The sequence below is a fragment of the Penaeus monodon genome, chromosome 36 (assembly GCF_015228065.2).
Source record: "Penaeus monodon isolate SGIC_2016 chromosome 36, NSTDA_Pmon_1, whole genome shotgun sequence".
NCBI classification, from domain to species: domain Eukaryota; kingdom Metazoa; phylum Arthropoda; class Malacostraca; order Decapoda; family Penaeidae; genus Penaeus; species Penaeus monodon.
Genome location: NC_051421.1, coordinates 34363494 through 34378679, shown reverse-complemented (window position 1 = coordinate 34378679; position 15186 = coordinate 34363494). Strand labels below are relative to the sequence as shown.

Here is a 15186-nt window from a genome sequence, read left to right as displayed (position 1 = left end):
ATTCTTCGTTTTATCTCCGGTGAATCATCATATGTATTAATTAAAACAGCTCCAAGATAAGTGAACTCTTTCACATTTTCCACAATCATTCCATTGATTGTAACATGTTCATCATTGTTCATTGCCGTTATCTTGAATCTTCATGATCTTAGTTTTCTTGGCATTAAGAAACAAACCAGCCTTTTTGCTTGCTTCTCTAACTTTATCTAGTAGTTGTTGTAGTTCAGTGATACTGCTGGCAATCAAAACTATATCATCGGCGTACCTCAGATTGGTGCTGTTCCTGCCGCGGTGACTTCTGGAGGCGCTTTGCCTGGTCGTATAGGGTCAGCCACAGTCGACAATAGCTCCGCTGGGACCATGCTTCTGAACGAACGCGGAGCCCACATAGCAGCCGCTTAATCTATTCCGGTCTGCAGACGTGATTTTGAGCCAATGGCTTACACGTCATGCTTAAGTCGGCCTCCGACTAAGGCCTCGCCCTCGAGGCTCTATTTGATTTGCTCCATGGGGTGACGCATCTTGTCTGGACCTGATTAGCTGGTCATTTTGTTCTCGCGTGCACTATCCTTGAAACATCCTCGTTTTTGCTCGTCCTTGTCGTCCTCTTATTCTTCCTGGTCTTCGACGTCCACACGTCCTCGAAGGTCTTGCACAGGTCCTCCTCGACTCTGGATTCGTTTAGACTTCCTCGTAGTTCTCGGTCTAATTCGGCGGCGTATTAGTCCACACGTCTTCGCAGGTCTCGCCCATGTCCTTCTCGGGTGCGTGCTTGTCCAGACATCCTCGCAGCCTTCGTCTGGCTCCACGGGCGTCTGGACAAGCAGCACCACCCGGCATCATAGGGTGGCTGACACTTGCACTGACGAGTTTCTGGAGTTTGACTAGATCTTCGCTACGTCTTGGGGCGGCTTGATATCTGCTCTGATGAACTCCTGGTCTACAGGCCTATGGCGACCATCCGGTGGCGTCCTTCCCCAGGGCATCCTTAGGACTCCGCAGTAGGTTCCTCCTCCGGTGCCACGTTGGATATTCTTGGTCCAACTGCTATGTTTAGTCGCTGAACCAGATCATACATGTAAGGGCCAACATAGTAGGAGAAAAAGAAAGGCAACAGAGAGGGGGGATGTTAAGTGCTACTAGCCTATTATTTATATAAATCTGTAGTTTTAATGTTATTTTTTTTCGTAAACCGGCTGTCATTACATAGAGAAAGAAATATGTATAAACTAAGGAATGCGAATTAATAGTGTTGTCACTCGTCATAACTGGCAAAATTGATGGCAAAAGAGATACATAATATATCTATACACCTGCAGTTACGACAACAAACCCTATTAATGAAAAGGTTTCAGTGTTTTGTTCTGCGTGGATGAGTGAGGGAGGGAGGGTGTGAGTGAGTGAGTGAGTGGTGAGTGAGTGAGTGAGTGAGTGAGTGAGTGAGTGAGTGTGAGTGAGGATGAGTGAGTGAGTGAGTGAGTGAGTGAGTGAGTGAGTGAGTGAGAGAGTGAGTGAGTGTGTGAGCAAGAGTAGAATGAAACCGAGAATGAGCTCACACAGAAAATGAATCTCAAACATGAAGATTAACGTTCATGTTAACTAGCAATGGTATTAATACGAAATTATTTCAACTAGCACATTGAATTCAACATTTAATAAAATGCGACGGAATGTATGTATTTGTGAAAAAATTATTTGCCAGTTTACGCAAGCAAATCTTCACGGGTCAGAAATGGATTACGCAATCGACGATTCTACTAAATCTACATTTCGGATTCGCTACAAAATTCTGACATGCCGAGGTAGCCACGTTTAGCTAAGCATGTCAGATTACGTAAGACTTCATCGACGGGGTCCCTGAACCCAAGTTGCCGACAAGATGAAGTGAACTGAACGAGTCGGGGAATCTATAAATAACCTGCTCTAGTCTCAGAATCTGTGAAGGGCGCTCGTGACATACCCTACCGATATCTAATTATCACGAATCACACGATCGCCTGGGGTTTACCTAGAAAGGTGAGAAGGGTGTGGTTAAGAAGCGAATAATGATTTTAGCTTAAATCCTAGTCCTATATTGATGAATGGACGTAACTATGGGTCACATCGACTAGAACAGAAGTTGCCGATCGAATGAATAACTACTTTTACCTACTATCGCAACGTCGGGCCGTTTATCTAATAGGCGATTTACGCAACTCCTGGTTATATCTGACATCCCTGAGCACTACTATGGGGATAATTCTAACGCTATAGTCAAATGATAGATTTATATATATCTCGTTACAAGCTCCGTTTTAGCTCCAATGGAACGTGTCACCATTGAGCAATGTAACAGGACTACGATTATCCCCAAGGTAACGACAGCGACCAAATTATGGGAAAACGAGCGGTCATCCCAAGGCCCCTCACGTGCCCGACCGACCGGAAGGAAAACGAAGAGTGAGGTCAGGTCGGGCAGAGAAGAAGAGCGAGAGAAGATATTAAATGACGCTCATGATAAATATAATATAATCAGTAAGAGAATTAAACCAGCTGAAAAAGAATAAGTGAATGAAGTACACAGAATTTTGTGAAATAAGTATGTGAAATCACAAGGAGTTAATTTTCAGCTTGAGAGCAAATCACGAACGTGTGGCCCGGAGTAGGAGTGTGGGAAATAAGAATGAGGTAGAAGACGTTTCTGTGGCCGTCTCCTGTCCAGACGTCAACCGCTCTTTTGTTGAGATGAGGATTTTTTTGTCTGAATATGTCCATTGAGGTAAAACCTTCAAAACATTGTACACTGTGTATTTGTTGATAGTTTGGTGCCTTATTCATATATCAAAATAAAGGAGTTCACTTTTGAAATGATGTCTTAATTATCTCCAAACCAGAGAGTTGCGAAATAAGTCGCACTCTAATATGCCGTATGAATGTTACAATTAACGGTGTTCAGTTTCACGGCTGCCACACTTCACGCTGTCAAACTACATGGATTAACCTTAACTCCCTTCAGTGCATGCGACATATCCACACACTAAATGAGAGAAATTAATAATATAGGAAATCGTGTGTCGATAACGAAGGAGCTTTTGACTCTGCACAAATAACGGCAGTGTTAGAAATTATCTAAAACAAGGAGCAAAGAAATTTGTTGTAAAATCGGACGATGCGTAAGAAGGTGGATCAACAACCATCAACCATCATACAGAAACCGATAAAATACCTATTAAAAAGAGTTCAGCTGGGCAGCACCAAAGCTGTTTACAACTTGCCTTGAGAAAACATTTAAGAAACTGAAATGGAGAGGAAAGGGCATCGAAATAGAGGACGAGCATTTAAACAATCTAAGATTTGTAGACAGTACTGTCCTCTTCAGCGAATCAGCAAATGAACTACAAGTCAATCTGAATGAGATGAACAGGAAAAAGAGTAAAGTCATCTTCAACAGTAGAATTCAGTTTGAACAGATACATGCACAGGGTGAATCATTTGAAGTAGTAGACGAGTATATATTTCTAGGGACACTCATACAGATAAACACACCTGGAGGAGAGCAACATGGGAAGAGAACAGACCAAACTGGAAGACAAATGGAGAAATGGCAAGGACAATGGCAATGTCTTATATTTCGGAGAAGGACGACAGATGGACAAAGAAAGTAACAGACTGAGATATAGCTGAGACAAGGAGCCCAATGCCGGACCAGTGAGAAGGCGACGTGATGGGATGACGAAACACGAAGGCCAAGATTGGAAACGGAGAACGCGACAAGAGAAATAAGAAAAGTTGCTAAAAGGCCTTCGACCTGTAGTGGAAAGTTACAGACTGATGATGAGGATATATATGTATATATATGTATATGTATATGTATGTATATATATATATATATATATATAATATATATATATATATATATATATATAATATATATATATATTATATAGACACCTGTGTGTGTGTGTGTGCACATACATACATACATACATACATTCAAACACACACACACACACACACACACACACACACACACACACACACACACACACACACACACACACACACACACACACACACACCACATATGTATATATATATATTATATATATATATATATATATATATATATATATATATATATATATATATATGAACATATGTTTATATATGTATGTGTATATATATGTATATATGTATACATATGTGTATATGTAATATATATACGTATATATAAACATATATATATATATATATATATATATATATATATATTTTATATATATATATATATATACATATGTATTTTTTTAAACTGTAGGTTCATGTTTGAGCCGCCGTGGTCACAGCATGATACTTAATTGTAGTTTTCATGTTTGATGCTCTTGGAGTGAGTACGTGGTAGGGTCCCCAGTTCCTTTCCACGGAGAGTGCCGGTGGTACCTTTTTAGGTAATCATTCTCTCTATTTTATCCGGGCTTGAGAACAGCACTGACTTGGGCTGGCTTAGCCACCCAGTGGCTAGGTAGGCAATCGAGGTGAAGTTCCTTGCCCAAGGAACTCAACCAACCTGGCAAGTATTCTGGACTTCAGGTTTGCAGAGGGTGATCCAGCTATGACCTATATTAAATGTTCTGTATATATATAATATATTATAAAATATATATATATATATATATATATATATATATATATATATATATACAGATATACATATGTATATCTGATATATATAATATGTATATATGTATATAATAATGTGTATATATGTATATATATAATATGTATATATGTATATATATAAATATATTATATATTATATTAATATATATAAAACATGCATATGTATATGTATGTGTACGTGTGCGTGGATGTGTGTTGGTGTCTGAGTGCGAGCACGTAAACGCGTCTCGGTATAAGTGTTACATAGTGGCCAAAAAATCCGCGAAAAATTCGAAAATAAATGAGGTACAAACAATACTCACCCGGTGATGGCTCTCTAGATCTAGATGCTTGTGAATCTCCTCCCCGAAGAATGGAAGCCAGGCGGGGGTGAGAGTCAGGCAGAGGCTCAAAAGGAACACGCTGGTCCAAATCGCCAATAACGAAGTGCACATCTTCAGAAATTATTTCTTCTTCACTATAATCGAAAAGTTATGGACTGCTGATGATCAGCTAACAGTAAGTATTCTGTGTATCTGCGAGGCCAATTGTAAACAAAACTAACTCATGTCGAATTACTTGTACTTTATAGAGCTTCAGGATGCGAGTTTATTCATTTCTCATTTGTCGTGACGGCCTCTCCCGGGCTTGTAAACACATCTTCGCTTCCTGAAACCAAGAACATAATAATATCAATTTATATACTATACAGAAAAAATATATATACGTATACGTATACATACATACACAAACACACACAAACACGCACACACACACACACACAAACACACACACAGAAAAACACACACACACACACACACACACACACCACACACACACACACACACACACAATATAATATATACAATATATATATATATATATATATATATATATTATATATATATATATATATATATATGTTTGTGTGTAATATAATTATATTATTCAAACACACATTTATATGCACACACACACACACACACACACACACACACACACACACACACACACACGCACACATCACACACACACACACACACACACACACACACACACACACACACACACACACACACACACACACACACACACACACCACACACATATATATACATATATATATATATATATATATATATATATATATATATATATTATATATATATATATATTATATATATATATATATATGCGCACATACATATCTTCTTCTTTTAACGGTAGGTTCATGTCTGAGCCGCGTCAAGCATGATACTATGTAGTTTTATGTGTTATGCTCTTGGAGTGAGACGTGTAGGGTCCCCAGTTCTTTCACGGAGAGTGCGGTGTTACCTTTTTTTTTTTTTTTTTTAGGTATCATCTATTTATCCGTGGCTTGGGACCAGCACTGACTTGGGCTGGTTTGGGCCACCGTGGCTAGGTTACTTCGAACATACGAACATTATTGAACATACGTACGGTAAATGTATGGTTCTATAGCACGAATCCATTATAACTTCGGAATGAAGGCAGTGGCCGACTTAATACACATAATTAGGCCTTGTGTCAAATGAGTGCCGTAGATTGTGTGTAATACGCCAGCGGCATATTACACACAAGAGTAAATGACTTTTTTGTAGTATGTGTGAAACTCCTAATACATGCTAGCTCTTTATGTGCACATTATTGGCACTTGTTGACTTTTTAAGGAAATATGTTGGTTTGGGGTGATGGTGATTAAAACTATTACGCTTTATGCTACTGAGCTACCCATCCAGTTACCTATTTAAATGGGTCCACCATTATTTTTCTTGAAAGCGATAATTTGGAAGATAAGGGGATTGATGAAGTGGAGATTCTGCCAATGCCGATGTTTGCTTATTTATGTTTGGATCAACTAGGTGGTGTGTATTCTGTCATGGCCTTCAAAGCATTATCTTATAGTAATGCATTTAAAGAATCAATCAGCTGAGATAAAGTTAGGTTCCATATTTGTAAAAATGGGAGGTCTTATATTTGCAAGTGCTGGGCAGCATAAGGTATAGTGAAGAGGAGATTCATTGATAAGTTATCCACAATGTTGGTATGGTCTCAATTCTAAATTTTATTGTATTTCCCATAAGCATTTATAGCCGAGCCAAAGACAATGGAACTTTGTAGCAGTTCTTTCTGGACATGCTTGATGGAATCGTAATTGGTATATTTTCGTTGCTCTGCTATACCAATGTAGTATATGGTTATGAATATACTACTTGAACTGGTCTGTATATCTGCATGGAGTGAATGGGTGTGAGTTCCCACTGGTATGGCTGGGTTCTGAAGCTGAAGTGGGGGTTAACGGGGGAGCCGGGAGCCTGGGCAATCCTGAGTTGCTGCTGCTGTCGTCGTGTTCTGCTGGAGGATCGGGGAATGTTGGTCTCAGTTCCTGATTCTGCGGCTTAAGTACACTAGCACTGTGTAAGCACGCAGGGAACGAGAGGAGCCCGGTCCTATGAGCGATGACAAGGCTGTGGATCTGATGTGACCCAACCTGGCAAGTATGCTGGACTTCAGGTTTGCAGAGGGTGATCCAGCTATGACCTATATTAAATGTTCTGTCTTGAGGATGTTAAAACTAGTCTTCTTAATTTGGCGGTCACACATGTTGATGCTTGTATATGACTTCCGCTAGAGTAAGAGACTGTTTAGCTGCCTGGTTTGTTGTTTATTTCTTCGGAGTCCCATGTGGGTTGGGATCTAAAGGAAGGGAACTATTTTGTCTTTGTCTTTTAATTTTGCACAGTATTCTAATTATTAACTTAATGTTAAAAAGGTGGTTGTTTTTCATAAGTGTCAACTGTGTATATTTGTTGATGTGGGTGTTCTTCCACTTGAGTGAGGCCAATAGTGATTGTTTGTAGTTTATCTTGAAGAGTAGATCCATCAGATTTTTTCCCCATTATCTGTCCATTGATAACTGATGCTGAAGAGGCGTGCTTTCATTCTGGATCAATGAATCATCAGTGTAGAAGAGAAGGTAAGTTACAATTGATTATTCTGATTACTTGTTAAGATTTGTTGGGACTAAATGGATTTCAGTTCTCAGGCTGATTTAGTCCACATTGGAGCAGCTAATATTAATCTCATGGACCTGTTCTGTATTGTTTCCAATTTTGTCATCAACATTGAAACTTGCATCGAATTTAGTAGTCCAAATATTTTTCTGTTTATTTTTGGTAAGGCTCTTTGGAGTACATATTAAATGTGTTGTTTAATCACTGGTTGAGTTAAAGTATATTCCTAGAGACATATGAGAAGTCATCCCATAAATGTTAATTCCTTAAATCCCAAAAGGATGTCTGTTTGCAGATTTGTGCATCAGTAGGGATTTGGATTTTATTGGGTTAATTTTGAGACCCTTTTGGCTGAAGGAGTGTTCTAGGATATCTAGAGCTAATTGGGCATTTGTATATGGTTGATCTCCGGTTCTGAATATTTGCACGTCATCAGCTTAGGCTTCGGTGAGAGTGCTTGGTAACTAAACTGATTGGTCAGTTTCCTCTTTTAGAAAGATTGAATAGGGACTTAGGGCCTCCATTCTGAAAAGTGGCCTTGAAAGTTGACTTTGGTCTTTCTATTGGTGAGGTACTCTTGTATACAGCTTAGTATTTTTTCTGTTATCCCACATTTGGTTAGGATGTGCAATACAGAAGTTGCACTGGCAAGTTCGAACACTTTCTATAGATCAAAGGAGATAATATCTGATCATCCATGATACTATGAACAGAGTCGATGTTGTTTGCTGTTCCTAAATATTTTCTGAAATCAAACAGTTTTGGGCTTAGATGAGGTGTAGGCAGGGTAATCTTGTCAAGATAATTTTCTCCACTCTTCCCGGAGCATAATAAGGAGAATAGTCAGTAGGAATTTGGAATGTTTAGTTCAGGAATGGGTTTAATGATGACTTTCTTCCAGGCTGGAGGTAATCTTCCATCTTTTAGGGATCTATTAAGAACGATTGTTCTCTATGTTGATCTATATGGTTAAGGAAGGAATACGAAATATCATCAGCTCCTGGGGCTGAATTTTTGCTAACTTAAATTGCATTTGTTAATTAATTCAGAGTTAGAGGTGTGTCTGCAGACGATCTGAATTGTATAGCATGGCAATGACATGTTCCTGTTCAGCAATGACATGTTTTTGTTCGGGAAGTTTTTGATAGCGTTATAGGCAAGAGTAATGGATAACATCTGGCCACAAAGTATCAGATCATTTGCTTGTTGCAAAGGTTGTGGTCTCTTTCCTCTCCGTTCCTTTTCCCGGGATGCTTTTTGGAGCTTTTTCCTCCTTTTTTAAAAAGAGGTATGTAAATAAATAGTTTCAGCACCAATTAGCCAGGTTTCCCTTGCTGTATTTCAGATTTTTTTCCCTGATTAACGGGCTTCTCCGAGATGTTAGAGATTATTTTCTAAAGTTTTTACGCGTATGAATATTTTGTTTTTTAGCTCCTTGTTTCATAGTAATCCCGGGCCCTTTTTTGTGGTCAGGTATCCTGGGTTGGTTCTGGTGTATGGAATGGCCTTCTTTCGTGAAGGACATCTATGAAATCCTCTTCGAGATTTCAAGGGTCGAGGAAAGGATGTTCGATTCCCATCTTTCCACTTACTGGAGAAAAGATTCCAATTTGCCCAGTTCAAGTTCTAGGAGACATTGGGCTTGCCTGGACAGGTATAAGTCGAGTGTAGTAGTTACATTATGGTCGGAACATAGATACAGGTGAATGTATGTTGTAAGGAAGAAGCAATGTACATGGGGTTGCCACACACTATCACTATTTCATGTGAAACAGTACTGAAAAGGTCACTTAGGTTGAATTCACCTCATACATGTGCAGTGTATATGCTGTAAATTTTTTTTGAGTTTACAATTTGTGAGTTTTGGTGTATCTTTTTTGAGAGGATAGTGCTCCCTCTATTTTCTCCCTCAACATAATAAAGATAGAAAGCATTGAATTTCTTCGGTTGACTTTGTGATTCTCTTTGAATGTTTCTTAAAAGACTATATAATTTGATCAGTCCTAAAATCCTCCATTGAAGAATTTTCATATCAGTTGTGCTGTCTTCTAAAGATTTGGTTAAGTCTCCGTTAATGGCGCCCATACTTTCATCATCAGAGATTAAAGGTTTGCTCTGAGTCATCTACTGTAAACTTAAATCTTTTCCATGTAAGTATGGTAGGAAAATTGTGATCCATTATTCTGGGTTGTTTTATGAAAGTTGTCACAATTGGAATTTCATTGATTGTCCAATATTTTTACATTTTTCTCTCTCTCTCTGGGATATCTGTGGAGTTTGAGTTGTCACTGTTGCCTGGTGAAACCCTGACTCTTTTCTACCTGTTCCTCTTTGCGAAAGAGTGTGGTGTCTCCAAGTAGGTGTTTGGTTCAGGAGTTTCTGGGAAATTGCTCGTTTCGTTTCAGACATTGCGTGGATTTCTTCTTCTTTTTTTGAGTGTCTTTAAGGGATATCTTAAGATATTCTTTATCAATCTTGTTCCCAAAAGTTTTTAAAAAAGGTTTATTGTTGTGAGGATGGTATTAACCATTGTTTCTTCGTGTTTCTTGATTTTTGGGACTGACAATGGTAGAGCTTGGCATCTTTCTAGTTTCCTGGTCTTGTATAGATAACTGGTTCCTTTGACTTGGTCGCCCACAAATTGTAAGAGGGAGAGTCTTCCTCAGTCATGGTTGGGTTTTTAGGGAATGGCCAGTTATTTGTCTTACTACTAAAGGTGGAGGGCTGTGATATTAGTTTTAGAATGTTTTTTGTTTTGTTTTTAATTCTCTCAAGTCTGTATTTATATTTGGGGTTCCATGCACGATAATCTCCGTGGCAATTTGGATATTTGGGCCTTTGGGTTTTTTACCCTGCCTTATGTTTTTATGCACACTAAGGGCTCGTGTATTTGGAATAGATGGCACATCACGTGGGGGAATGGGCCCCTTGGAAGAGTGGCGGCCAAAGAGTTGAAATCTAAAACACCTGAGAGGTTCGGAGATATATTTCCTGGTCAGGAAGGTCGAAGATTCCCAGACTGAAACTTGATGCCTTGCCTGGTTTCTTCTTTTTTTTCATTTCACATTTCTTAGTATCAACTACATTTGGGGGTCTAAGAAGCAGCTGTTTGGGAAGCCCAAAGGGAAACTTTTGACAATGAATTTGTTCTCTTGCTGAAAGGGAGATGTTAATCTTTCCATCAGCAAAGTTTTCCTTGGAGGTAGAATAAAGTTTTCCCTCTGGTTTGGTTTATGGGTTTGGGGATTCTGCTTCTAGTTTAATGCGGTTCTATTGCCGTGGGGAAAGTTGAAATGATAAAGTCTAATGATTTCAGAAGCTGTTCAGATTACTTTTCATTGAGCATATGGTTTTAGAGTTAACTTCCAGAGATTCTTTATTTGTTACACATTTGGAAGTCTCTCCAGTAACTGTCGATGGATTGGGGTCAGGTTCCTTGGAACATGTTTCTTGGGGTTCTTTTGGAAAAGTTCAGCATGAGGGGGTTTCATGATCCATGTGATTTTTTTTTTATTGGCAGCTTTGTAAGAAATTTTGTACTTGTATGCTATCAGAATTTGGTCAAAATTTGATCTTTCTCTTTTATTGGTTTTTGATTTCATGGAACATAATATTGATTATAGCTCCCCTTCCTATAATAGGGTGAGAAATTACCCCTTTTTTCCAAGGTTAAAGGCGATATGCTGCCAGAACCCCTTGTAGCACTGCCCGTTAGTCTCACCTTGACCTGGAGGGACACTAAATAAGGGCATTAATTATGTTTTTTAATTTCAAATACTTTTCCAGATATAGTTTTGCAGACTCAAAAAAGGTAGTTTAGTATGAATTCTCTTTTAAAATATTTTAATATAGATTAAAAATGTCTATGCAGAACGACAACGACGGTCAGAGCCAAACCCGTTGAAACACATTTCCATTTTGTATGTCTCTACTTTTATACAAAGTGATACACTCCTGTCCAGCCACTCAAAGCACGATACTTGGAAATACATTTCGCAAAAAAGGTCAGTTCACTCTATGTGGGTAAAATATGAAATAAATAGTTAGGGGTCCTTGAAATGTGGCAAGAAATTCAAAGTGTTCGAGTTAAAGCTCAAAAAATTTTTTTCTGTAATCTTGCGAAGTGAAGAATGGGGTGTATAAAAAAAGTACCCCTAAATTAAGTTCATTTTTTCTTAAGCAGCACTAACACTATTAATTTCTTAAAAAAAAACTAGGGGTTGTTACTATGAAACTATGTTCTAATGTAGTGTATTTATTTACTGCCCCAGCTGCCAAGCAAGGGGTCAACTCACGGTTTACGTCACCGCATATCAGAACATAAAGGCAAGTCACTTCGAACTGCTGAGTAGACCATCTTTCTCGGCCATAAAGAGCACTCCTCCAACACACATTCTTTTTCCAACACAGATTTTCATATACTTTCGCCTCATTCCTCCCACAAGACCTTCATTTCAGAGTCCCTGTTTTACAGAAAATGTCTCCTGAGCAGAACAAAACCGCCACAAAAAACCCTTCTTCACGCATTAGACTCGCTTACACACCCTTGATGGTCGCTGACGTATCCCCGCCTCTTATTGTATTACCCCTTTTGTGTCTTGTTTATGTCTGCATTATATTCTTTTCTTGTATTATGTCTGTTTTCCCTGAACATTCATTTTTTCTTATTTGTATTCACTAAATGCATAGCATCAAACAATGGTTTTCTAATGTCTAACTATGCTTTTGTCTTTTTGGTTAATTTATTTATTAATTTTATAATATATATATATTATATATACTATATTTTTATACATATATATATGCATTATTGTAAATATGTGTATACACACACACACACCCACACCCACACACACGCACACACACACGCACGCACGCACACACCACACCCCCACACACACACACACAACCACCAAAACACACACACACACACACACACAAAACACAACACCACACACACACACACACACACATATATATATATATTTTAACATTTTTTGAAACGTCTTATTTTTTAGAATGGATCTTTTATTAACTATTAGATTCGTCATTTATGGCAGCAATAAACATAGTTTTAGTGGTAAAATACAGAAATAACCTGATAACCAAAGGTATTGTGCAAAATAATATATATCGAGTGTATATACAAATTACACGAAAATAAAAATGTATTTCTTAACGGCTTCACTAGGACTCCAGTGGTTTCCTTCTTGCATTTATTTCTGGCGTATTCCAAGATATCTTCAAGACGTTCATTTTGTAATTCAGCTCGTATGTTGTGCATGAAATAAAAAGGCTCAAAGGACAAAAACAAGCACAAGCAAATTTAATTAAATTTCGAAGCTCTTTCACAAAAATAGCAGCAACACAAAACAAATAAACGATATCCTCTCCTGGCGGGTGCAGTGATAGCGTGGCCTAACCCTTGTGCACGAGCCGCGAGGTCACCTTCCACGTACCCTCAGGGATCGTAACACTGAATACTTCTGACTACGCATGTTCGTTTACGTAATTCCAATTGTAATTGCGATTGCTTCCCCTAACTATGCCTACGTATTTGAATATATATTAACACACACACACACACACACACACACATATATATATATAATATATAATATATATAATATATAATATATAATATATAATATATAATATATATATATATATATATATATAACTATATATATATAATATATAATATATAATATTAATATATATATATATATTTATATTATATATAATACAGGCAAAAACACAGACTAAGCAATGTGTACCCAAAGATGAAAAGGAAAACAACCACAAAAGAAATGACACTTAACTGTGACGATTCGAACTTTCAAGTGTTCCTCATCAGACGCACAAATAACCGAAATGGAGTTCGAACCGTGACGATTAAATTTCACTTCTTATTGTGGCGGCTTTCCTTTTCGTGTGTGTGTGTGTGTGTGTGTGTGTGTGTGTGTGTGTGTGTGTGTGTGTGTGTGTGTGTGTGTGTGTGTGTGTGTGCGTGGGTTGCGTGTGCGTGTGCTGTGCGTGTGCGTGTGCGAGTGCGAGTGCGTGTGCGTGTCGAGTGCGTGTGCGTGTGCGGAGTGCGTGTGCGTGTGTGGCACATATTCCTTTGTTGATATGGTGAATGAAGTGAGAAAATTGGTCAAAAACAGCCAATTCTAATGTCCATTTCACCGAATATATGTTAGTTTCCTTTTAAAGTTGTTACAGATAGAGAGGGGGGAAGACAGCGAACCTCACTAAGCGGACAAAATGTAATTGAATAGAATGAGAGAGAGATATATAGAGAGAGAAACAACACTGTAGGAGAGAAGATACAAGGGGGTTAAGGTGGAATTATTAATTAGAAAGTTTAAAAAAATATGTTATATATGTTTAAGCAAATCCATGAAATACTGTTAACGGAAGGGACTTTCTCTCCTTTCATACGAGCCAAGGAAAAGAGTAAGGGGCTTCAAAAACGAGTAAACTCTTTTCCCCAAGGGCAAGCATCTGAAAATCTACCAGGGTAATCGCACCTCATTTAGGTCCTACTTAGGAAAACGGTATGTATTGCTTATATTTTGCATAACACTCACAGTTTTAAGGTCAATCATCGGGCCCTTTCTCTAGTATTTCTTTACGTGCCTTTAGAGTCAGGCGGCGGGACTATCATCTTTAACCAAACCCACTCATTATGCGGGAGAAGAATCCCGACTGCGCAAAATATCCTTTATTCTAATACATGTAACGCCCCATCGAAAGATAAAGTCATAAATACACACAGTGACACAAACACACAGACAGATATATATATATATATGTGTGTATATACATACATACATACATCATAATATAAATAAACGTTAACATTATATATATATATATATATATATATATATATATATATATATATATATATATATATATATATATATAATATTCATACACACATACATGTGTGTGTGTTTGTGCACACACACACACAAACACACACACACATATATTTATCTATCATTCTACCATATATATATTATATATCTATATATATAATATATATATATATAATATATATATATATATATATATATATATATATATATATATATATATATATATACATATATAGAATATAATAATATAATATATATATACATAGCATAGACTAGACATCTAGATTACATAGAATATGCATGTGCAGCGTGTGTTGTGGTGTGTGTGTGTGTGTGTGTGTGTGTGTGTGTGTGTGTGTGTGTGTGTGTGTGTGTGTGTGTGTGTGTGTGTGCGTGTGTGCGCGCGTGCGTGCGTGCGTGCGTGCGTGCGTGCGTGCGTGCGTGCGTGTGTGTGTATGTGTATGTGTGTGTGTGTGTGTGTAAAAACATTTACACACACACACACACACACACACACACACACACACACACACCACACACACACACACACACACACACAAATATATATATAGACACCCAGTATGAGGAAGCACTGATTTCTTCCATGAGGAGGAAGAACCAGGTCAAGT

General features: G+C 38.0%; 1 protein-coding gene across 1 annotated transcript; it reads left to right on the top strand.

Moving 5' to 3' along the window:
• Positions 1-2901: 2901 nt before the first annotated feature.
• On the top strand, positions 2902-3644 carry LOC119595640. Its single transcript, XM_037944747.1, has 2 exons — positions 2902-2906; positions 3224-3644. The coding sequence occupies exons 1-2, from the start codon at positions 2902-2904 to the stop codon at positions 3642-3644; spliced, it is 426 nt and encodes a 141-aa protein (XP_037800675.1).
• Positions 3645-15186: the final 11542 nt, after the last annotated feature.